Raw genomic sequence first — 25,292 nt, forward strand, 5'->3', positions numbered from 1 at the left:
CTTACAACACTGTCGCGAGACGCGCGTAGTGACGCATTCGTCAGCCGGCGTCGCGTCGGTTTTGAACGATATTGGGCGAAGGCGTTTCGTTTCGGTCTCACAAAGTCGTTCGAGTACTTACCTGTGTAATTACGAGCTCACATGTGCGAGCGCGATCGTCGATATCGGAAGTGCAGGTTGAAAAAATACACTACCAATGCTGTTCTAAAAAAAAAAATAACACCATATCGAAGTAAATTCTTGACGCATGTTTGTGTACCTACAATGTAATCAAATATTCACTGTTTCGCGACGTTCAATTTTTTTTCGCGGATACTGCAAAAAACCGCCGAAAATTCGAATAAATCGACGTCAGGTAATACACGATGAGTTATTATTTTGCGCGTAATATTTTTCATCATTTTGGGTGACGACGCCTGCGTCGATCTCGTCGCCTAGATACGAGTATACGGACGCGTCTGAAGCTGTACTGGTATTTGTCTATGTACCAGTCTACTGGTGCAATTTATGCGCATAGCATTCCTATACAATGGTGTGACTGGGTATATTTGATAAAGAATCGCCTTTCTTATCAATTTTTATTTAAAAAATTACTCATTTTTTCCACATGGACGCGATAAATTGACGCAGAATGTGGTTTCGGGGAGGTAAAATTTTACAGCCTGTCATTTTATTTAGGAACGTATGCAGAGTAGAGTCGTACTGATGTAGACGTACAATAGAACGACGCTCGTTGCTACGAGTATAACCATTGATAAGAATAAGACAAGAATTTTCGACCTATTTTCGAAATTTACCGCGAGCAGGTGTCTATATGTATGGTGTCACTATAAACTAAATCATTCTCTAGGTCAGTCACGTGAACGCACTACTATCTTTTCTAGTACATACGTTAGATTAGATGCTACTGAGAAACCCCCGATTTCTTCTCGTGTTCATTGATAGTTTTCATTAGACTTTTATCTGATTGGGAATGTGATTCTGAATTTATCAATGAGTTTTCTTTTCAACTCCCTTCACCACCACCCTATCTTTGGTAGTAATTCTGTTGGCACGTGAGATAGGTATCGTAAAGAACGACGATGTGACATCAATTATGCGAAGTGAATAAGAGGGCAACTTTGATTAAATTGTTTCCAGGGACATGCTCTCAGTATCTCACCATGTTTAAACTTTTCCTAATCTGAGCATGGAAGAGTGAGGGAGCAGCTGTCCGTCTTTTCGATGTCAAGAAAACTCATTTTCAAGATAGGGTTCTGACGTATTTTTTTAATAGTTATTTTTTAGTCTCCTCGTTTCTCTACTTTTCATACTCGTAATTTTGAAGTGTCACTATAGAGGGTTTAGATTCAGTGAAAATAATGAAGACTAACTTCGAAAATTTTCATAATTTATGATTTAGACGTGATATGAGATGTTTTTTTTCCTGAAAAAAAAAGTTTCAATTCTTCCTGTAATTGTCAGACGCTTATTCCGCGGAAAAAAATTGAAAAATTGAAAAACTTACTATAATGCAAAAACACATTACCATCCTAAATTTCAGATGCTCGAGTGCATTTTTCAATTTTTGGCGAATTTTTAAAAATCAACATTCCACCAAAAATGAAAAAAACCTAAATGTTACCAAATTGGGTTTAGAGAGCTGAAATTTTATATGCACCCTATATGGGTCGCTATAACAAGCACTAATCGCTCTCATATGAGTTAAAGTTGATTTGAACTGTTTTTACAAATGCTCCAGAACGATTTCAAATCGATTCAGCATGCTGAAAGCATACATAGAAAGTAAGTTTCACCTTCTCAACTTTGTTGCACATAATATTATGGAAATTTCAACTTTTAAGACTGATAGGAGCTCCAAAACTACTCAAGACAACTTGAACCTGTGTCCAATCGATTTGGGGGTTCTGAAATGGGGCACGTACCAAATTTCAGCTTACCAAGTCAATTTGGTAAAATTTTGATTTTTCCCTAGTTTTTGGGCCAGATTCGATTAAATTTTAAAAAATTGACCAAAAATCGAAAAATACTTTTTAGCGTCTGAAATGGTGATGTATTTTTGTATTGTTTTTCGATTTAACCTTCTCCAGATTAACTATGTGTATAGATAGATGGAGACTAGAAAGAAAGTCACCGAAAGAAAATTACTTTCTAGGTCACACAAAATTTGAATAAAGGTGAGACAGGAGGAACAACAAATTCTGAGTTGTGACTAGAAAAAAAAACCTTTTCTCAAAATAAAATGTTTAGTCATTTTTCAAAACTTGTAATTTAATTCTCCTGAATTCTGTGAGGAGATTTTCTGTCAGAATTTTCAAGTTGAATAGGAAGCTTTGAATGATCTGAAGTCTTGACCCAAAACTACACTTACATATGTATAACATATCCAATTTTAAGAAACAAAAATTTTCTCACTCACTCGCAGTGCATGAAATTTTGATTTGTCATTTCTGAAAATCTAGCATCCTTCCCAAGATAGATGGGTCTAACATGAGCGATAATTGATATCTACGCTTGAAATTTTTTTTCGAAAAAAATTCGTTCTCTAAGTTACATTTTGAAAAAATATGCTAAAAATTATCAACCTTCTAACAATTTATTGCAAGTACGACTGCACAGATAATAAATCATGGGTTAAAATGAGTGACAACCAAATCAAAAAAATTCGTCATAAACATGAATAACCTTTCAAAATCTAAAAATACCTGGCTTGTTGACATCATTTTCATACGTAGGTAAACGAAAGGGAAAAAAACATAGAATGGAAATCAGGTAAATCACACAAAACCAGTTTCACTAGACCATTATTCGTGCTTAAACCGAATACACCGTAGTTATAGGCTTACTACACAGACTAGGTATATCTGGGCTTTTTAAAGCACCATGCACCATTTGGGAAGCTTTTCAAAATCTATATTTTTAGCTCTTATACGTTTTAGACAAATAGAAAAACTACATTACATGTACATACTAACGATCACAGTGTGAAAATTAATTTACTGTAGCTATCAGTCGCTTTTCGTTGATTAAAATTAATCCTATGAGTATTAAACGATGAGTACAACGTAGGTAAACGTATCTAAACATAAATTTTTAAGCTGCCGGTCTCGGTACTTAACTGTTAGTGTGTACTCATATGCACCGCTTTAATACGTACATATGAGTACATTGTCTAAAAAAATTGCTCGATTCTATTACAATAAATTCACACAAATATGATATTCGTCAATTTTTTCGTCATTCGATTCAATTATCGAGGTACCTAATACCTTTACTATTGACTTTTTAAGTACCTATCCATGCTCACGTCATGGCATGGCACCTATAAACTTTTCACACATCGTCTCAAGATATCCAAAGTGATAAAAGATAATGATGAATATTGACTGCACTCGAAATAAATTCAGTAATAACAACAGGGAATTACGCCAATAATTTTCAAATTAATTAATTACCCGTAATTTCATAATATCACGCGTTAGATAATCCATACAGAAATTTTGAGCTACCTACACAATAAATACCACGAGTCTGGCAAACAAACTCAACTACTCATATCATGTTTTCTGACTTCAAGCTTAAAACTGAACGTATTTTACAAAATTTTAGAAACTATCATATCCAAGTTCGACATCAATTATACTCAAATACCGTAGTCAATGTACTCAGCGTAGGTACCTACTTACAAGTAGATATAAAATGTATTTCCTGGCACTGGAGTAAGAATTCTTACAATACTTTTTAAATTCAAAAGTATGTGGAAACTTATGTGAAAAATTTCACATAAACCTTCACATAGTTTTTCATTCAATCAAATGCAAAAATTTCATCAAAACTTGAACATTTCAAACAAATGCAAAAATTCTTTCAAAACTTAAACATTTCAAACAAATGCAAAAATTTCATCAAAACCTAAACATTTCAAACAAATGCAAAAATTCATTCAAAACTTAAACATTTCAATGAAATGCAAAAATTTCATCAAAACTTGAACATTTCAAACAAATGCAAAAATTCTTTCAAAACTTAAACATTTCAAACAAATGCAAAAATTCATTCAAAACTTAAACATTTCAATGAAATGCAAAAATTCATTCAAAACTTAAACATTTCAAACAAATGCAAAAATTTCATCACAACATTACCATTATACCACTAGTTAAAGAAAACATTATCTCTAATAAAGCGGTAACACAAACACCAACACCTTTATCATAGAAACTGATTCTTTTAACTAATGAATTTTTTCCACTGTGAACGAATTTTTTTGCATTTGAAGTACACCATCTTTTAGAAATTGATCCATTAGTTAAAGAAATCAATTTCAATAATAAAATGAATAACTATAATAAAATGGATAACCAAGCACCTTTAAGAACATGTGAGAAGTGTATGTGTAAAATTACATACAAGAACTATGCCAGACATTTAAAAACAAAGAAACACAATGAAGTCAAGATTAATGTGAAAGAATTAAAGACGGAATTGAAGTGGTATGGAATGAAAAATGTTGATAAAATGAAAAAATCAGATTTGTTAGTGAACAAAGATAAAATCAAGGCTATTAATATTGATAGAGAAAAATTGTTGAAATTATCAAAAAAGAAATTGATTGAGTTTATTCAGGATAACAATTTCAATATTAATAAACAGTTGAGAAAAGATCAAATAGTAGAAAGGTTACTCGATTTTCACTCAAATAAAACATTACCTCTGCCCAAATGGGAATTTGTGGATGAAAATTTTAAATCAAGACATGCTCAATTTGATATGAAAAATAACTGGGATATTAAAGATATGTCAAAGTTTTTACATTTTATGAAAAAACATGTTAGTTCTTTACTTCAAGAATGGATGAAAAAGCATAGTGGTATTAAAGTGAATTTTTGTGTTTCTGCAACTTATGTAGACACTCGAGATGAAACAAAAATTGCATACAAACATTTGCAAACTAAGAATGATAGAATTACTAATAGAAGTGAATTAACAAATGGAATTTCAACTTTAATGAAGAGTGTACTTGATAGACATGAAAATATCATTGATGAATTAACAGGTAGTCCATGGCGAATAATATCAATCAATAGTTTTAGAGTAAATATAAACAAATATGACCCGCTTAGAGCAAGTTCCTATATTGATCTTCCAAAAATTTTAAAAGATAAGAAAGCAATTATAAATGTTAAAAATACTGATAATAAATGCTTTTTATGGTCACTTTTAGCATGTTTATATCCTGCAAAAGATAATCCACAAGAAATAATAAAGTACAAAGCATATGAGAAAACTTTTGATAAAGCTTTGAAAGATATTGAATTTCCGATGAAAATTAAAGACATAGAGAAATTTGAAAATAAAGTGAATGAATTGAAATTGGTAGAAGGTGGATTATCTATTAATGTTTATCATCATGATGATCGGTATAAAATTTATCCCTTACATATTACTAAAGAAGAGAAAACAAAACATGTTGATTTATTGTATTTATGTGAAGAGAGTAATGATAGAAATACTCACTACTGTTGGATTAAGGATCTAACAAAATTGATTAAAAGTCAATTAACCAAAAACACTCAAAAAATACATTTTTTGTGCAAAAGGTGCCTTTGTCATTTTTACAGTAAAGTTAAATATTTAGAACATAGAGAAAGCTGTAAAGTACATGATCCAGTTGCAGTAAAACTTCCTCTTAAAAGTGATAACATTTGTGAATTTACAAACTATAATCGATCAATGAAAATTCCTTTCACAATAATAGCTGATTTTGAGTGTATACTTAGAAAACTTGAAAAAACTAAAGTAGAGGAAGATGCTAAAACACAAAAAATTCAAGAGCACGTACCAATTAGTTGTGTTTATTACATTTTATATGAGAATGGAGAAATATCAGAGAACATGTTTGAATATTTTGGAAGTAATACCCCTCAAGTATTGTGTGAAAAATTATCAGAAGATGCAGTACGTATTGCTAATGAATACATATATAATTGTAAAAAAATGAAGAAACTGACCAATATACAAAAATGTGAATATAAAGAAGCAACAATATGTCATATTTGTGAAAGAAAATTGAGTGATTTCCCACCTATGATGGAAAAAAATATTAATAAATTGAGAAAAGAAATAGAAATTACTTCAAATATTTTAAAGTATCATGATGATCAAACACTGACTGATAGACTAGAGAAATTAGAATTAGATTTGAAAGAGAAATTAGATGATGAAGAAAAAAATAAAAAGAAAGTTCAGGATCATGACCATATAACAGGTGAATATAGAGGTGCAGCTCATAGTCTTTGCAACTTGAATTACAATGTACCTAGTTTCATACCCGTCTTGTTTCACAACTTTTCTGGTTATGATTCCCACTTATTAGTCAAAGAATTTGCTGGAACTACAGATAATTTAAAACTAATTCCAAATAATGAGGAATCTTACATCAGCTTCTCAAAAGTTGTAAAGTTTCAACACTATTCAGGAAAAGAGGGTAAAATAGAACTTAGATTTTTAGATTCATACAAATTTCTATCTGAACCACTTTCTAAATTGGCTAAAAACTTGGAAATGTGTCATTTCAAAAATTTAAAGAAATGGTTTGATAATACAGTACCACCTGGAAATGATTCATTGTTCAATTTGTTGACTGAAAAATTGGCTTACCCTTACGATTATATGGACTCATTAGAAAAATATGATGAGGAAGAGTTACCATCTAGGGGAAATTTCTACAACTCCTTGAATGATGAACATGTAGATGAACAGGAATTTTTACGTGCTCAAAAAATTTGGGAACATTTCAACATTAAAAATCTAAAAGAGTTTACAATGTTGTACAATAAAATTGATGTACTCTTGCTAGCAGATGTGATTGAAAATTTCAGAAAAACTGCACTTGAAATTTACAAGTTAGATCCACTTTGGTATTATACTACCCCCGGATTTGCTTGGGATTGCATGTTGAAAACAACAAAACAAAAATTGGAATTGATAACTGATGTAGACATGTTGTACATGTTTGAAAATGCCAAGCGTGGTGGAATTTCCCAATGTTCAAATAGATATGAAAAAGCCAATCATAAGTACATGGGTGAAAAATTTGATAAAAATAAAGAATCAACATTCATTCAGTATTTGGATGCAAATAATTTATATGGATGGGCTATGAGTAAACATTTACCATATGGAGGGTTTTGGTGGGCAAATCCAAACGATTTTACTTACAGTAGAATTTTGAAAATGAGAGATAACCAAAGCAAAGGATATCTGTTTGAAGTTGATTTAAGCTATCCAGAAACATTACATGATTATCATTCTGATCTACCTTATTGTGCAGAAAATATTATTGATGAAAATAGACTTCCTAAATTATTCACAACATTATATGATAAGAAGAAATATGTTTTACATTATTTGAATCTTAGACAGGCTCTTGAAGCAGGTTTGAAATTGGAAAAAATTCACAGAGTTATTCAATTCAACCAATCAGATTGGATGAAAGTATATATTGATAAAAATACAAAGCATAGACAAAATGCAAAAAATGAATTTGAAAAAGACTTTTTTAAATTGATGAATAACTCGGTGTTTGGTAGAACAATGATGAATGTGCGAAATCATGTGGATATAAAATTGATTAGTGAAGGTAAAAAATATACAAAGTATGTTTCAAAACCAAATTTTGTAAAATCAACATTTTTTGCAGAAGATCTTGCAGCTGTTCACATGAAAAAAACTCGCATCAATTTCAATCAACCAATTTATGTGGGTGTTTCTATTTTAGATATTTCAAAAACATTGATGTATGATTTCTATTATAGGTTGAAGAGAGAATATAAAAATGATGTTAAACTTTTGTATACTGATACAGACTCATTAATTTTGTCAATAAAAACGCCAGACTTTTACAGTGATATGAAAGGAATGATTGATGAATTTGACACATCAGACTATCCTGAGAATAATATATATGGTATTCCTCAAGTTAATAAAAAAGTTATTGGTAAATTCAAAGATGAAATGAAAGGAAAAAGTATTGAAGAATTCATAGGGTTAGCTTCTAAATTGTACTCCATCAAAGTATTTGAAGAAGATGAAAAGAAAAGAGCAAAAGGAGTGAAGAAACATGTAATCAAAAATCAAATCACCCATAATGATTATAAAGAATGCTTAGAGAAGAAAATAACAAAGAGTTTCAAGCAGAAAATTATACAAAGTAAAAATCATAATATTTACACATTTGAACAAGATAAAAGAGGTTTATCTCCATTTGATGACAAGAGATGTATATTTGACAATGAAACTTTACCTTGGGGACATTATAAACTAGAAGTAGAAAGACAGAATTTTATCACACATTTGAAAACTCTCTCTTCACTAATATAAATAACTTTGGTTAAAATTTTTTTTTCCTTATTATAAAATAATAATATGATCAATAATGAAAAGGGGCATCTTAAATTATTACTCTCTCATGTAAATTGGTATGATGTTTCAAGTAATCAGGAACTATCAGAAAATTTAATCAGAGAATTCAAAGACAAAGTATATTGGTTTGCAATTTCAGTTCATCAAAAACTGTCAGAAGATTTCATTAGGGAATTCAAAGACAAAGTATATTGGTTTGCAATTTCAGTTCATCAAAAACTGTCAGAAGATTTCATTAGGGAATTCAAAGACAAAGTAAATTGGGAAGAAATTTCACGTTATCAAAAACTATCAGAAAATTTCATAAGGGAATTCAAAGGCAAAGTAAATTGGGAAGAAATTTCACGTTATCAAAAACTATCAGAAGATTTCATCATGGAATTTAAAGATTGTGTAAATTGGCATTGGATTTCAGGTCATCAAAAACTGTCTGAACATTTCATTAGAGAATTCAAAGATCAAGTAAATTGGCATTGGATTTCATGCCATCAAAAACTGGCTGAAGATTTCATTAAAGAATTTAAAGACCAAGTATGCTGGGAATGTATTTCATGGAGTCAAAAACTGTCTGAACATTTCATTAGAGAATTCAAAGACAAAGTAGATTGGAAAGAAATCTTAGAAAATCAAGAACTATCAGAAGATTTCATATGTGAATTGAAAGATTGGGTATCTAGGAAAAAAATGCATTAGTTAAAAGAATTGTTTTCTATAATAAAATGAGTTCTATTATAGAATTGGATGAATTTATAACAAATACTTTAAGGAACAATATTCAATTATTTCAAGAATCTAAGCAAAGAGTGAAAACATACAACATTGAGGATGGAAATCTTTCTCCAGAAGTTGTGAATGATTTTAAAAACATGGACAAGTTTCAATTTTCAGAAAGCATATTGATGTTATATTTGAGAATGAGAGAAAACTTGATGAAAACAAATGTGAATACATATTTGAATGAAATGAAAAAAATCATTCCTTATGAGATTATGAAGGAAGCTTCACAGAGATTTGGTCTCATATGCAATGTATCAAAAAAAGAGTATTATCCATCCAAAAGGTGTCAAAACTGTGGAAGTACTCGAGAATTTTTCAAAGATCGAGATAATATTTTAATATGCAAAAAATGTTTTGCCGAGGTAATTCACTACAAACATAATTCTAAACCTCATTGCTTCAAGAAACAAAATTCAAACTACAATAGGTTAAGTAATTTCAAAAAGTGTTTGGAGAAATATCAAGGAAAACAAACTGATTTTATAAGTCCAGAGGTTTATATACATTTACAAGAAGCTTTATCTACATTTGGACAAGTGAAAAAATCAACTGTTTTTTATTTCTTGAAAGAACTAGGTTATCATAAACACTATGACGATTATATTCTAATTCATTCTAATTTAACAGGGCAGAAACCAAGTGATATTTCCCATTTAGAACAACAACTTCTAAATGATTTTGAAAAATTTTCCAATCAATTTGATTTGATAAATAACCATAGAAAAAACTTTATAAATATGAAATTTCTTTTACATAAATTAATGTTGAAAGATGGTCACAATTTTGATCCAGAAGATTTCATTTCACTTGGCAACAAGAGGGAATGTGATGAAATATGCAGAAAAATATTCCTTTCTTTAGGATGGAAATATTCATCTAATTAACTGCTTTGTTCTTTTAGAACAGTGTTCTAAAAGATATTACCACTTTTTATAATTTTTTGTAACCACTAAAGCTGTATAAAACTCATTGTTTGGACTCACACATCTGTACGCATTTTGATCTGTAAAAGTTAGATTTTTGATTTCAATAAACAAGTCTGTGGTACGAATTCGCTCATTAGAAATGATGGATTCATTGTTATAATTGAACCACTTATTATTTGACTGAAATTTCTCAAAATTATAAACACATTCAATTTTTGTATTGACTCCCTCTGTTTCCATAAGCAATTTTACCCAAGTTTTTGTCACCAAATGCTGTTGACTCTTTAAATTTTGCTGCGACACTACCAAATAATCATAGTAATAGTTACTTGAAGATTCACCAAATTTTTTTGTTCTAATTCGACACATGTATTGTCCTTCATTTATAACTTTCAAAAATGATACAACCTCAACCTTTTTCTTCGATGTTGAATTCAAATATTCAAATTTATTGATACTTAAACGTTCTGGAATGTCAAAAGGAACATCTTTAAGCCATTCCAGCTGATACACAAATTCTTGTTCTGAAAATGTAACGTTACAAAATAGTGTAACTCCCTCATTGTTGACTATTTTTTGAGATCTAAAGAATAAATCATGTTCTTGTAAAGTTGATACAAAAAGGGTAAACAGAATAATACCAGCACACTTCATTTTATAATAGGAAAAAAAATTTTTCTACTATAAATGAGCAATAATTACAATTTAGTAAATGAAAATGTTAATATAAGAAAGGAATTGAAGGCAATGTATCAGGCAAGTAAAGCAGGTAAAATTTATAAGCAAGAAGTATTAGAAGAACAGTTTAAACCAATCATTACACCACTAGAAAAAATTAGAAACCAAATAACTCAAAATGTTCCAGAAACCTTCCAAATACCTTCCCAAAATCTTCCAGAAACCTTCCCACAACCTACCCAAAATATGCTTGAGTGGAATAGTTCTCATGAAAATGTTCTTGGCGAAATAGCAAAACAATATTTACAATTTTATGCTGCTGATGATAAAAAAGAAATTTGTGATACTACTTTTGGGATTCGATATGATCCAGACATTAATAAATGGATGATTGGCAATGAAGAAATTAATTTTAATGGTAATAACATCAAGTTTAAAGGTGGTATTGAATTTAAAGGAACTCATGGTTTATGGCAGTTGTTGACATTAAAAAATCCAGATCCAAATGAGTATGATTCTGAAGATTTAAAGGATTTTTGGAAAATTATTGATAAAACCAGTAGTTATAAACAAAATAATAATCCATCTTCCAGAGTGAAATCAAGTTGTGGAATCAAATACATTTCTGTAATAAAACCTTTACTGGATAAATATCTGAAAAAGGGGGGAGGGTTGTATCAAAGTGATAGCATAGATAGTTATCTAGAAAAATTAATCACAATTTACTCAGAGATTCAAAAAGGATCTTTAGATGGTAAGGCAATAGTACCAATTTTAAATCATCTCAAAAAAATGAATTTGTATGCCAACACATCTGGGGATAAATATATTTATTGGGATAACTTGCCTGAATTGTTTGATAAATTAGTTGTTTTGTATGGTGAAAAGAAAGCTGGAAATTCCAACCCTCATTTAAGAAATGAAATTGTTAGGATTTTGCAAGAACTTAAAGAACTTTGAAAAAAAAAATTTCCTATTATAAAATGAATAGTGACTCTCCATGTAGTAGTGAAGGAAATAATTCTAATACACAAAGTGGGAGAACAAGCTCCCAGCATCAAAATATGAAAACATGTATTTTCTTGATGACGATTCTCTTGAAAAGTATTTGGAAATTTAGAAAAAAAGTGATTAGACGCAAAAAGAAGAAATGATATTTTTTTTTCTGTAATAAACATGAATAGTAACAACTTTAAAACTATATTGAATGACAAAATTCGACAAAGAATTCCCAAGGTGATGTTTGATGGTGAAGTGAAAGAAGGTAGTGGTATGTTGGGTACAGTTGCAAATTGGGCAATAAAGAAGCTTCCATTACCTCCCATGCATTTAGAAGATCATAATTTTACTGGACCCTGGACAAATCCAACTTTACAAATATTGAAAGGAGTTGAACCAAGAAATAAACTGGATTATGCATCTAGGAGACATGATGTTGCTTATGAATTGATGGAAGATCCTGCTGAACTTCATGAAGCTGATTATATATTACAGAGAGAAGCTTCAAATATTGCACGTGATAAAGATACAAGTAAAAAATTGGAAAAACAAGCTCAGCTTGTGGATGCTGTCATGGGTGCAAAAAGGTACTTTGGTACCGGTATGAAAAAGGAAAATTATGAAAAAATTCCTGTCAATTTAGATGAAAAAGAGCAACTGTTAATTCTAGAGGGAATAAAGTTAGGGAAACCAATTACTTTAAACTTGGGTCACAAACAATTGATTCGAACAAAAAACAGTGTGATGAAAGAGACTTATTTACCAGTGACAACATATCAAAAGAAGGAAATCAGTAAAGCGCGTACTAAAAAGAAATCAGTCAAGATAAAGTTGTCTGCAAAACAATTGGAATTTATCAACACAAATAATAAAACTGGAGGTTTCTTACCTGCTCTAGTTGCTGCATTACCAGCTATAGCTGCAGCATCATCCATAATTAAAAATGGTTTTGATGCCTATAGCAATCATAGAGCAAACAATCAGTTAGTTGAAGAAGTTAAAAAAAGATATAAAGAAGAAAAACCTCTTCACAAACAACTAACTGATATACTAGAGGAACCAGTAAAGTCTGGTACAGGTTTGGAAAACAACGAAAAGGTTTTGCAATTTATAAATAATTCTAAAGATATCAAATTAGCTATGAAGAAAGTAGGAAAAGGATTATATTTGAATCCAGCTTCTCATCGAAAACCTGTTGAAGGTGAGGGGTTATATTTAAATCCAGCTTCTCATCGAAAACCTGTTGAAGGTGCTGGGGTTAATGTGAAAGCAAAAAAAAAAAAGAGGAAGGGAGGTTAATAAAAATTCCTATTAAACCCTTATCCAATATGGAACTAGAATTATATGCAAAGGAATTGTGTATACCTTATTTTAGGGGAGTGTTTATGAAAGATCAACTACCAAAACAAATTGGAAGAAATGAAAGCATGATTATCAATTTAGATGATTCTATTGGACCGGGATCTCATTGGGTTTGTTTTTTCAAGAAAGATGATTATATAATTTATTTTGATTCTTTCGGTGAAAGACCTCCTAGTGAAGTACTAAACTATTTTCAAAAGAATGTATATTATAATGTTGACCAAAAGCAAAATTTCAATCAAGTTATTTGTGGACATCTTTGTTTGAAATTTTTAGCTGAGTTCTAAGTATTTTAAGAGAAATTCTCTTAAAATTACATTTCTCTAATATCCAATGCTACATAAATTTTTTCATCACCAAAATCCAACAGATTACCATCTTGATCTACAATCTGAACTACAATTTCCCTGAAAGAATGTGTATTTATTTCATAGTATAAGTAGTGATACGGGATTATCCAATATTTTTCACCTGTTGGAGCTGACCAGGGGTGGGAGTATATTACACCACCTCCTCCTTCTCCATTTTCATAATTTGTATTCACTAAATTACATTTTACTTGAATAGCAGTAAGAGGAAAAATGTCAATCATTCTATCTGAATGATGTGTTACATCTTTTTCTAAAACCCTTTCACTATAACCCAAAACTCTACAAATAGAGTTGGGTACACTAAAGTCAACTTTTTTACCTTCAGATATTATCTTTACTTTATGAGTATATGGTGTCAAATTCATTTTCAATTTATCTGCTGCACACCTTCTCTCTTTAATTGCTTGTAAGATATCTTCTACTTTGTACTTATCTCCAGGAATGTGAATGTAATGACGACACTCTTTATCTAATAACTTATCTAGATGTAAATCTTCCCTTTTTTGTATTATTGTACTTAGTTTATCAAATTCCTTTGCTTTGATTGTACTCTCTAGATTATCCACATCATAAATTCCTTCTGGAACTGTAATCATCTTCTTTTCATCTTCTGAAAGATCAAATCGTATATTTTTTCTCTCAACATTATATAAAGAGTTGAATTTTTTATCTCTTATAGCGTTGATAATATCCGTAACTTCGTAGGCACCTTCTGGAATATAAATTTCCTCGTGATTTCCTTGATCATCTACAAGATCAAACCTGTTGTTATGTTTTCTTACATTCATTAAAGAATTAAAGAGACTAAGAATGAGTAAACAAACTCCATAGAGTTTATTAGAACACAGATTAACTCTATTTTTAAATATTGTGTGAATGTAAGAAGATAAAGTTTCTCCTTTACGTTCGCCTATTAAATCAAATCTCATATTTATAATACAAAAAAAAATTCCTAATATAAATGAAGAAAAAACGTATTATAAAAGTAGTTAAAAGTGATATACCTATTGAAATTGAAAATTATGATTACAAGGAGGTGGGTCCACGATATAATAGAAATTTTCCAAATGTAATTCGAGCTGGTATATTTGGTCCATCAGGTTGTGGTAAAACCAATCTTTTAATTCAAATCCTAATGGAAATAAATACATATACCCATATTTATCTTTGCTCAAAAACATCTCATCAAGAAAAATATATTCGATTGAAAAACATAATAGATATTATCAACAGAACATCACCAGAACAGAACATTGGTTTTAGTACTATATTACCTCAAGATTTGAAAGAACCTGAAGAAATGAAACCAAATTCAGTTATAATTTTTGATGATGTTTTGACAGACCCTCAAGATAAAATAGCAAATTTCTATCTGAGAGGAAGACATTACAATATTTCTTGCTTTTATCTAGCTCAATCCTATTCAAAATGTCCAAAACAATGTATAAGAGATAATTTTAATTTACTGGCAATTTTTATGCAAGATCTTAGAAATTCGAGACACATCTACGATAATCATGTCTCACATTTAGTAACATTTGATGAATATTTGGAAATGTGCAATATTTGTTGGAAAACTAAGTATGGCTTTCTAGTAATTGATAAAGATTGTGATAATGTGAATGAAATTTTTAAACAAAGTTTTAAAGGATTTTTTTATATACAATAAATAAATGGAAGAAGCTAAAGAATTACATGCACCTATTAGGAAAAAATTTTGTAAAAGAAGTATTGTAACCAAAGGTATTGACGATTTATGGGCAGCTGATTTATTAATTATGGACAAATATTCCAAAGAAAATGATGGTTTTAAATATATGCTCAATGTTGAAGATACATTTTCTAAATTTGTATGGATTGAACCTTTGAAGAATAAGTCAGGCAAAGCAGCTACAGATGCTTTTGAAAATATTTTGAAAATCTCGAAAAGAAAACCCAATTTACTTCATGTGGACAAAGGTGGGGAATTTGTAAATCAAACTTTCAAGACAATGTTGAAAAAACACAACATTAAAATGTATCATACCAATAATGAGGAAAAGTCTGCAATAATTGAACGTTTCAACAGAACATTAAATCAAAAGTTGAAAATTTATTTTGAGATGAGGAAGAATTTCAGATGGATTGATATTTTACCTAAAATACTAGAAGAATATAACACAAAAGATGTTCATAGAACTATTGGTATGCCACCTATTAAAGTTGATAAGGATAATGCAGAAGAAATTTTGATGAAATTTAACAAAAATAAACCCAAATGTAAATCGAATCAGAAATTTAAGCAGGGAGATAGAGTTAGAATTTTTGCATATAAAAAAGTTTTTGATAACAAGTACAAGAATAACTGGACTAAAGAAATTTTTGTAGTTGATGAAATATTTCACACAACTCCTGTAACTTATTCTATTAAAGATACTGATGGTGAAGAAATTGAAGGGAAATTCTATAATGAAGAACTTTTAAAATCCAAGTTTTAATAAAAAAAATTTTTCCTATTATAAATATGATACAAAATTACATTGAAAGTGAAGACTTTGTAGTCTACAGACCCTCTCCACAAGATGACATAAATAAAGGAAATAGTAAAATTCGTATAAGAACATACAATGAAGATGTCATTACCCATCCACATAGAAGTGGATTACTTGTGAAAGGAATTGTTACAGTGACTAAAAATTCTGACAAGAGTGCTGTAGCAGAACTTGATTTGAAAAAAATATCATTTGTTACTAATCCACTACCACATTTATTTTCAAAAATTGAATATTTGGAATGTGATAAAATAATAGATTCAGTTGAAGAGCCAGGTGTGGTTACTACTATGAAAGGAATTGTTTCATTTGGTTCTGATTCGATTTACAATGATGGAGGCTGGAATATCTCCTCTCCAAACTCAAATGTTCTGAACAAATCTGGGTATTTTACTTTGTATGATCCTTTAGAAACACTATTTGGTTATCATGAGGATCACAAGGATTATGTATTTCACGTCCCACATGAATTAAGGTTAACAAAAACCCATCTCAATAATTATAATAATATGTTTCAAGTTGATAGTACTTTTGCAAATGAACATACTATTACTATAAAATTTACAGATGTTGCACTAATAATGTCACAGGTAAAATTGAGAAGAGAAATGGAAAACAAATGTCTAAAACAAATACTGGCTTCAAAAGATTTACCACAAATTTTTAGACATTGGGGATATGAGTTTAAAACTGGTATAACAACAAAAAAGTATACATGTGAATATACTTGTGATGGGAATCCAATATTTATTCTTATTGGGATGCAAAAAAATAGAAATGATAACATCAAAGTGGATAATAGTCAATTTGATTTATGTGGCCTTGAAAACGTTCAAGCTATTCTCAACAATAATGAACATTATCCTAAAACTGAACTAAATATAAATAGTTCAGAAAATGATTATAATAAAATTTATCAAATGTTTAAAAATTTCAAACTAGCTTATTATGGTAATGAAGGGAAACCAATTTGTTCTTTAAATGATTATGTCAACAAATATCCCATAATAGCTATTGATTGTACCTGCCAACCTGAAAGCATAAAGGAGAGTACCACAAACGTAAAATTAAAATTTAGATTCAAGGAAGCTCTTTCTGCTGATACAGTAATACACATTGTAACTATTTATAATGTTGTTTCTACTTATAACCCTTTCACAAATAGAGCTGTTGTAAATTAATCTTACATCTTTTATGAAAAAATTTTTCATAAAAAAGTTTTTTATTCACATCATTAAAGTCTGACAATATGAATATTACTTGAGTCTAAGTTACATAAAATATGTTCAATTAAGCCTTTTGAAATATTGCGATTTACTATGTCTTTAAGTTCTTTTGGTAGTTTTTCATTTTCTGAAATTGCGCACTAATTTACTTTGTCTTTGAACTCTATTATGAAATTTCCTGATAAATATTGATACCTTGAAATTCTATACCAATCTACTTTGTCTTTGAATTCTCTCATGAAATCTTCAGATAGCATCTCATGCCATGAAATTCCTCTCCAATCTACTTTGTCTTTGAATTCCCTTATGAAATCTTCTGATAGTGTTTGATGTTTTGAAATCATTCCCCAATCAACTTGATCTTTGAATTCTCTTATAAAGTTTTCTGATAGTGTTTGATGTTTTGAAATCCAATGCCAATCTACTTGATCTTTGAACTCTCTTATAAAGTTTTCTGATAGTGCTTGATTTCCTGAAATTTCACTCCAATCTACTTCATCTTTGAATTCTCTTATAAAGTTTTCTGATAGTTTTTGACGCCATGAAATCCTTTCCCAATTTACTTGATCTTTGAATTCTCTTATGAAATACTCAGATAGATCTTGATATCTTGAAATTTCTTCCCAATCTACTTTGTCTTTGAATTCCCTTATGAAATCTTCTGATAGTTTTTGATATTCTGAAATTCCCTCCCAATCAACTTTGTCTTTGAATTCCCTTATGAAATCTTCTGATAGTTTTTGATATTCTGAAATTCCCTCCCAATCAACATAATCTTTTATTAATTCAAGGTGGCTCTTTTCAATAGTGTTCATTATTTATTTTATAATAGAAAGAAAAAAAAATGTCAATTTGTTTTAATCAAATGCAAAAATTTCTCTTCAATAACAACCTCCACATCTGGTGGGTGCATTAGTTAAAAGAATCAGTTTCTATGATAAAGGTGCTGATGTTTGTGTTGTCACTTTATTAAGTGATAATGTTTTCTTTAACTAGTGGTATAATGGTAATGTTGTGATGAAATTTTTGCATTTCATTGAAATGTTCAAGTTTTGATGAAATTTTTGCATTTCATTGAAATGTTTAAGTATTGCAAAAAATTTTGCATTTCATTTCAATATCTAAGTTTTGTAAATATTTTTGCATTTGATTGAATGAAAAACTATGTGAAGGTTTATGTGAAATTTTTCACATAAGTTTCCACATACTTTTGAATTTAAAAAGTATTGTAAGAATTCTTACTCCAGTGCCAGGAAATACATTTTATATCTACTCTTACATATGTAAAAATATGACTGTAACATCAAGATAATAACTCATCCTTGACAACTGTTGAGACTTATCAAGTATCTTTGTACAAAAAAAGCATAATTAATACTTCTATACTAATTTTCATCAATTTAAAAAACATAAATTTTCAAATTATACACGATATTTGTATTCTGCGCTCCTAAAAATCTAATAAATCATAAAAATCACACGATTTTTTCCCAATTTTCGATGAATTTGGAGAACCAATTCAGTTAGTTAGAGAAGGGGGGGGGGGTCAAATGAAAAAATAAGCGTATGACACAAAATGTCACACAACATTCAATATTTTTTACATTTTGAAGTTTCGTAAACCTCATGCTTTTGCAAATCCCATCACGAAAAGTTCATGGTTGTAAATATCATGAAAATGCATGCTTCCTGGATATAGATATGTTTTAAATCTTAAAACAATCGTAACTTCGAAATTGGCAAGCTTTTGACCATTAAGTTTTCAACAAAAAAAATTCAAGTTTGAACGTTTGAAATTATTAGCAAATATTTTCGAATCTACTTTCAACCATCTTTAAAACGCCGCAAACCAATTTTCTACAAGTTGCAGCAGCTTGAAAAAATTACACTCCAAATTTGGGTAATGTGACGAGAAATTTCAAATTGCAAAAAAAAAACGCTGTGCCTGCCCTAAAGGAGGTTGAGGAATCAATGATGGCGATTTTTCATCTTTCCTCAGACCTATAAAAAAACTTACAAAAAAATTTTAATTTTTGGCCAATTCCACCAAAAATTTTAAAAAATGAAAAAACGAGCCTAAAACAGCTAAATAATGATTTCCATTTTTTTTGGTTTAGGCCCAAAAAATGTCTTTTTGAATGCTTAGTTGCTTACACACAAAATCGCACCCAAACTCTAAGAAACTTAGCCAATTCCATAATTTTTGTTATAAAATTTGAATTACCTGCTTCCACCTGAACGATGGATTTTTGAAAAAAAAAATTGGTAGTTCTGAACGATTATCAAAAAATTTGAAATCTCATTTGAAAGTTCCAATTGACAATTTAAATCGTTAAAAGAATAGGAAGTGAGAATCGGTTTTGGGAAATCAATGTAAAATCGGGGCAAATTTTAAAAACTTTCAGGAATATTATAATTTTTAAATTCTAAGAAAGTAGTAAAAGTAGGTACTTGAAAATCGAATAATACATTCAGAGAGCCCTCCAAAGTGATTTTCTGGCACATGTTTTCATCTACTCCGTTGGTATGGCACAAAAAAAAATGTAAATGATGAATTATCATCGATCAGAGAGAATTTCAAAGCAATTTCGATTTTTGACGATTAGTGAAGGGAGACGTAAAGGAACTCCTCAATCACTATCTACCATCTCTCCAGCGATCCTTCGATCTCCACGACTAATACGTAATAATTTCTGTTTCAGATGTCCAAGTAACGCACACACTCCATATCCGTCACCATGTATCTGGGCACAGCTGATTTCGTGGTATTTGGATTAACTCTACTCATATCCATCCTGATCGGCGTCTACTTCAGGTGTTCCGGTGGAAAACAACAAACAAACCAGGTAACAACATGCTTCAATTCATTCAAAAAGTTTGGTAAACATTAGCTCGTATAATCGTATATTTGTTTAATATTCACTCTAATCAACACCCACCAATAAGCTTTCGCCAGTCGCGATTCATCATTGCATAATAATGTAGCTATAGCTAAACCTAGCATACCTATACCTACTTTCGTAAATTTAAAACATAGGTACTAAATTCCCTTTTCTTCTGTCTCTGTGTAGGAATATTTATTGGGCAATAAGAATCAAGGTGTGATTCCGATAGCTTTTTCGTTAGTAGCCAGTTTCGCGTCCTCTATTTCAATTCTAGGCTATACCAGCGAAGTATACAACTATGGTACACATTTCTTCGTCATAAATGTCGCTTATCTGGTATCCACACCGACAGCAGCCATATTCTATTTACCAGTACTTTTCAAAAACAACACGATATCCGTTTACGAGGTAATCAACTCGATTTCGCGACAGAATCACACATGAGAGAATCATAAACTATATAGGTGATAAAATCGAATTGTATTTTCTGTTTGCAATTTTACACAGTACTTAGAAAAACGATTCGGACACACGACGAGACTTCTGGCATCTATGGCCTTCACCTTGCAAATGATTTTATATATGGGAGTGGTACATTATGCGCCTGCCATAGCTGTCGAGGCTGTTACAGGATTTCCTCAAACATGGTCTATTATTTGTATCGGAATCATTTGCATATTTTATGGCACAATTGGTGGTGTTCGAGCGGTCATCATTACAGATTTATTTCAAGTATCGTATACCTACCTATACTATGTGACATCTAGTGTACGCTCTTAAGAGCCTAAGACAACATAGGTAATTCGAGAACCCTTTTTGTAATGACAGACTTTACTAATGTTCGCTGCGGTATTCGCTATTATTATTGTAACTGCAATTGACGCTAATGGATTTGAACAAATATACGATGTAGCCAACGCTGGAGGTAGAATACAATTCTCAAAGTAAGCGGGGTACCTATATTATGTATCTAGTGTTTCTGCAACATGATCTGCAACGTTTTCATTGTAAACTCTTATATTTCAGTTTCAATATAGATCCAACAGAGAGGCATTCCTGGTTCACTGTACTGATCGGAGGGTTCTTCACCCATATTACATTGTATGCCATAAACCAAGCACAAGTTCAACGATACGTCTCGATGAAATCGTACAAATCAGCGGCGACAGCTTTGATGTTATCTTGCCCTATTCTTATTGCCTTCATGTCTTCCTTATGCTTAGTTGGGCTATGTTTATTTTATTACTATCGTGATTGCGACCCTATCAAGTAAGCATTTGCAGAGTTTAAGGAATTCGACAGTCCATGATGGAATCCAAATCCACTCTAATCCAATCCTCCACTTTTTGTTATAGAGAAGGTCGTATAAAATCCGCGGATCAATTAGTTCCTCGATACGTTCTGGACAGACTGAACGGAATCCCAGGTCTGACCGGACTCTTCGTAGCCGGAATATTTTCGGCATCTCTGAGCACGGTTTCGGCAGCGGTTAACTCGTTGGCAGCTGTAACGCTGGAAGACTATGTCAAGGTGAAAATTTGCACAATACAGCTGTTTAAACCAAGGCTGCTGAAACAACATTGCAAATTTTTTTCATTCGATATTGCCGAAATTAACCGCACATTTACCTCTGTTTGCGTAGCCAGCTTACAAATATTTTTACAAAACCGAAATGCAAACATTGGACGCCGGTTTGACCAAATTTCTCGCTTTAACTTATGGTTTCGTTTGTCTGGCGGTAGCATTGCTGATACGTAACTACGAATCTTTACTGACTGCTTGTTTCACTGTATTTGGAGTATGCGGAGGACCACTATTCGCATTGTTTACTGCTGGGATGATGATACCAGCTGTGAATGAATTGGTGAGTGAAAGTTTCGGTTCTATGAGAGTTCGATTATTGGCTATATTTTTGAGTTGATGATTTGATTCGCGGAGGTTTGTTTTTTCAGGGAGCCATTGTAGGATTTCTCACTGGTCTGGTGTTCTGCTTTGTGATGGGATTCGGAGGTCCGAAACCTAAATCTGTTCCGTTACCTACCTCTATTCAAGGATGTGTTAATTCAAACTTTACGGCTGTGATTTATGGGACTGTTGATGCGATTAATAATACAGCAACGGCGTCCGCTCAAACTGGGTAAATCTTCAAGTTCCACTTATACCTACTTACTATGCCTCTTAAATCCAATGGAAAAATCCGATTTCTTCATTTGACTTCGTGCATAACCCTTATTAGTTGCTAGAAAAACTTTTCTTTCGATTGGTATTGACAAAACTGGATAAAGGAGGTTTGAAAATCAATTTACCTAACAATTTTTATCATCTCCAGATGGTTTTTTATTATGGGGAGGGGGGGGGGTAAAAAATACTGATTTAGTTGAACAAAACGGAAAGTTTTAAAAGTGAAATAAAAGATAAAGTGATAATTTTTCACTTTTACGGGTAGAAATCTCAATTTTTTTTTAAAAAGTAAACCTGCCCATGTGAAACGAGGACTAATGGTTTTCGAAAATTTGTATTTTGAGAGGTTAAAAAAAATATGTTTTCTATGCGAGGATTTTTTTTAGCTTTAAAATTTTATCATTTGATTACTTAATGATTTTTCCACAAGAATAGACCGATTTTCCTCCTTTGAAATTTTCAAAAGTTCGACCAGATAGCTTCGTTCTTGATGCAAAAATTCAGAAATAGAAGTATGAAGCGAGGGTAAAAGGTTTCAAAAATGCATAGGTAATTTAAGCTAAGAAAAAAGTGGAAAGTAAGTCTGGTCTGAGACGAAATTTTCCACTCAAGGTTGAAATTTTCCTACTAATTATTTGTAGTTTACCAGCCGAGTTTGAAAATTTAAACATACCTATATTCGTATTTTTTATTCAAAAGTTTATCAAGTGAAAAGTTCCTAGTTCCGTAAATCACAATTTTTCCAATTTATTAATCAAATTTCCAGCATTGAGGAGGCGAGGCTGCCCATCCTTATACCCCTACCTATCAAAGGTACTGATTACCTCAAGTGCGATTTGAAAAAATTTTCTTTCGAAAACAGGGAACTAAGAAGAGTAGGAACCTGCATACAATCAATTTCCAAAAATTTTAATCTTTCAAAACTTTTCAAATCCAGTAAATGAAGAAGTTGGCTGTTTGAGAAATTGAAGGAGCAAACTAGGTACAGTTCAAAAAATCGAACAATTAGTAGGATCTCAAAATCAAAACTGAACAAAACTTTGAGATGATAAATTTTTGCCCAAAAAGGCTAAAACTATGTAGAAAAAATAAGGCACAAAGATCAAAAGCTATCTTTGCCCCTGATGATAAATCGGTAGGATTTTTTTTAAACAGTCATTTTTTGCCATTTCAATTTAAGGTATAAAATAGAAAACAAGCCTACCTAAGGTTTTATGGGTACCATTTGTTTCGCCGCGGACGTTTCGCCGCGGACGTTTCGCCGCGGACATTTCGCCGCGGACGTTTCGCCGCCGCCGAAAAAAGGTCATTTTTGAAAAAGCGTTCATTTCGCCGCCACGGTGATGTATTACAAAATACACAGCTGTTCATACATGAAATGAACTGAATGAGAAGTAAATAAGTACGTGCTGAATGAGAGATGTTCTGTGATGAAGGCAGTAGTCCAGGTCTTTTAGGGTCCAGGGCTTGAATGAAGTGTTCATGAGCTTTCCGGGGCTTTTCAGGGCTTGAAATTAAGGGGTTCCATGGAAAAGGGGCCTTGGTCACTTTTTTATTTTTTTCACTGATTTTCATAAGTTCAAATGGACTTGCAAAATTTTATTACAAGCTAACATTTTCCAATTCGTTTTACGTTTTTTTCTCATGGAAGAAAGTTCAATATATGTATCACTGAATATGGTGAAATTAATATAAAAAATAATTTTTCATACATTCAAAATTGTAAATAATAATAAAAAAAAAAAAGACTAAGGCCCATTTTCCAAGAAACCCCTCAATTTCTAGCCCTGAAAACCCCCGGAATAGCCCTGAACACTTCATTCAAGCCCTGGACACTGAGCCCTGAAATCCAAACCCAAAGTTTCCTGGGCCCCAATCCAAGCCCAAGACCTAATAAATTTTTGATTGAAAGCCCAAGCTCCGAAACCCAGAACCTGAAAAAAAAATCGTTTGGGGGCTCAACCCCGAATGTCATAAATGTGAATAATTTTCTAATTACATACTTATAATTTTATCTAACATGATTTCATTTTTTATCATTACGTAATGTTCCTCTGTGGCGGCGAAACGATCGCTTCTTCAAAAATGACCTTTTTTCGGCGGCGGCGAAACGTCCGCGGCGAAATGTCCGCGGCGAAACGTCCGCGGCGAAACGTCCGCGGCGAAACAAACAGTTCCCAGGTTTTATCCATAGCTGTATCCGATTTTATTCAAATCTCCTAATGGAAATCACACAATTTTTTTTTCAATTTATAGAAACTCTACCGACTATAATTACTTATTCAAGATAAGCTACATGTATTACATCGTTCTCGGTTTTGGCGTCACCTTACTTCTAAGCATATTAGTCAGCTTAGTGGCTGGTCAACCAGAAGATTCTACTCCTGATCCAGACTTATTCACTCCTCTAGTGGCGCGTCACATAAGAAACAGACTTAGACAAGAAGAAACCGTATACATGGTAAAATAATTCAAATTCCTTTCCAAAAAAAAGAGCGAATCATTCATTATTTTTAACAATTCAAGCTTGTTGTACCTAATACCTACTTCATTATTTTGTAGTACGATATGAAAAAACTTGAAGAATTGGAGAAGAGTTAACCACAAAGTCTGAATTTAATAATGGGCTGTCAATTTTCTTTTTTTTTCTATTTTCCTATTACCTACATTGTTAGATTGACAACGATTACATCCGAATGAAAAAAATTTATCTTGAGATTTTTGTTTATAGTTGGTAGGTACTTGTTATTTGGTACTTTTGGTACCTAGACTTACATGAGCTTTCATAATTAGTATTATGTATTTTTGTAATTGAATAAATTTGTTGCATTACTACTTATTTGTATATTTACTTAAATTCCATTTTTTTTTTTTTTTGATACTTCGTTTCTCACACACTGCTTCTTTTAAGTTTTACTTACATCGGAATATG

At 31.3% G+C, this 25,292-nt stretch overlaps 2 protein-coding genes across 2 annotated transcripts; both read left to right on the forward strand.

Moving 5' to 3' along the window:
* The first annotated feature begins 134 nt into the window (after positions 1–134).
* LOC135844966 (putative sodium-dependent multivitamin transporter) lies at positions 135–25,195 on the forward strand. Its single transcript, XM_065363376.1, has 11 exons — positions 135–355; positions 19,997–20,140; positions 20,366–20,587; positions 20,687–20,911; positions 21,008–21,123; positions 21,206–21,448; positions 21,535–21,709; positions 21,822–22,043; positions 22,132–22,316; positions 24,617–24,821; positions 24,923–25,195. The coding sequence occupies exons 2-11, from the start codon at positions 20,033–20,035 to the stop codon at positions 24,959–24,961; spliced, it is 1,740 nt and encodes a 579-aa protein (XP_065219448.1). The 5' UTR covers positions 135–355; positions 19,997–20,032; the 3' UTR covers positions 24,962–25,195.
* On the forward strand, positions 4,336–9,177 carry LOC135845175 (uncharacterized). Its single transcript, XM_065363640.1, has 5 exons — positions 4,336–5,420; positions 5,781–5,958; positions 6,151–7,658; positions 7,818–8,124; positions 9,160–9,177. The coding sequence occupies exons 1-5, from the start codon at positions 4,336–4,338 to the stop codon at positions 9,175–9,177; spliced, it is 3,096 nt and encodes a 1,031-aa protein (XP_065219712.1).
* Positions 25,196–25,292: the final 97 nt, after the last annotated feature.

Source organism: Planococcus citri, chromosome 4, assembly GCF_950023065.1.
Source record: "Planococcus citri chromosome 4, ihPlaCitr1.1, whole genome shotgun sequence".
Taxonomy (NCBI): domain Eukaryota; kingdom Metazoa; phylum Arthropoda; class Insecta; order Hemiptera; family Pseudococcidae; genus Planococcus; species Planococcus citri.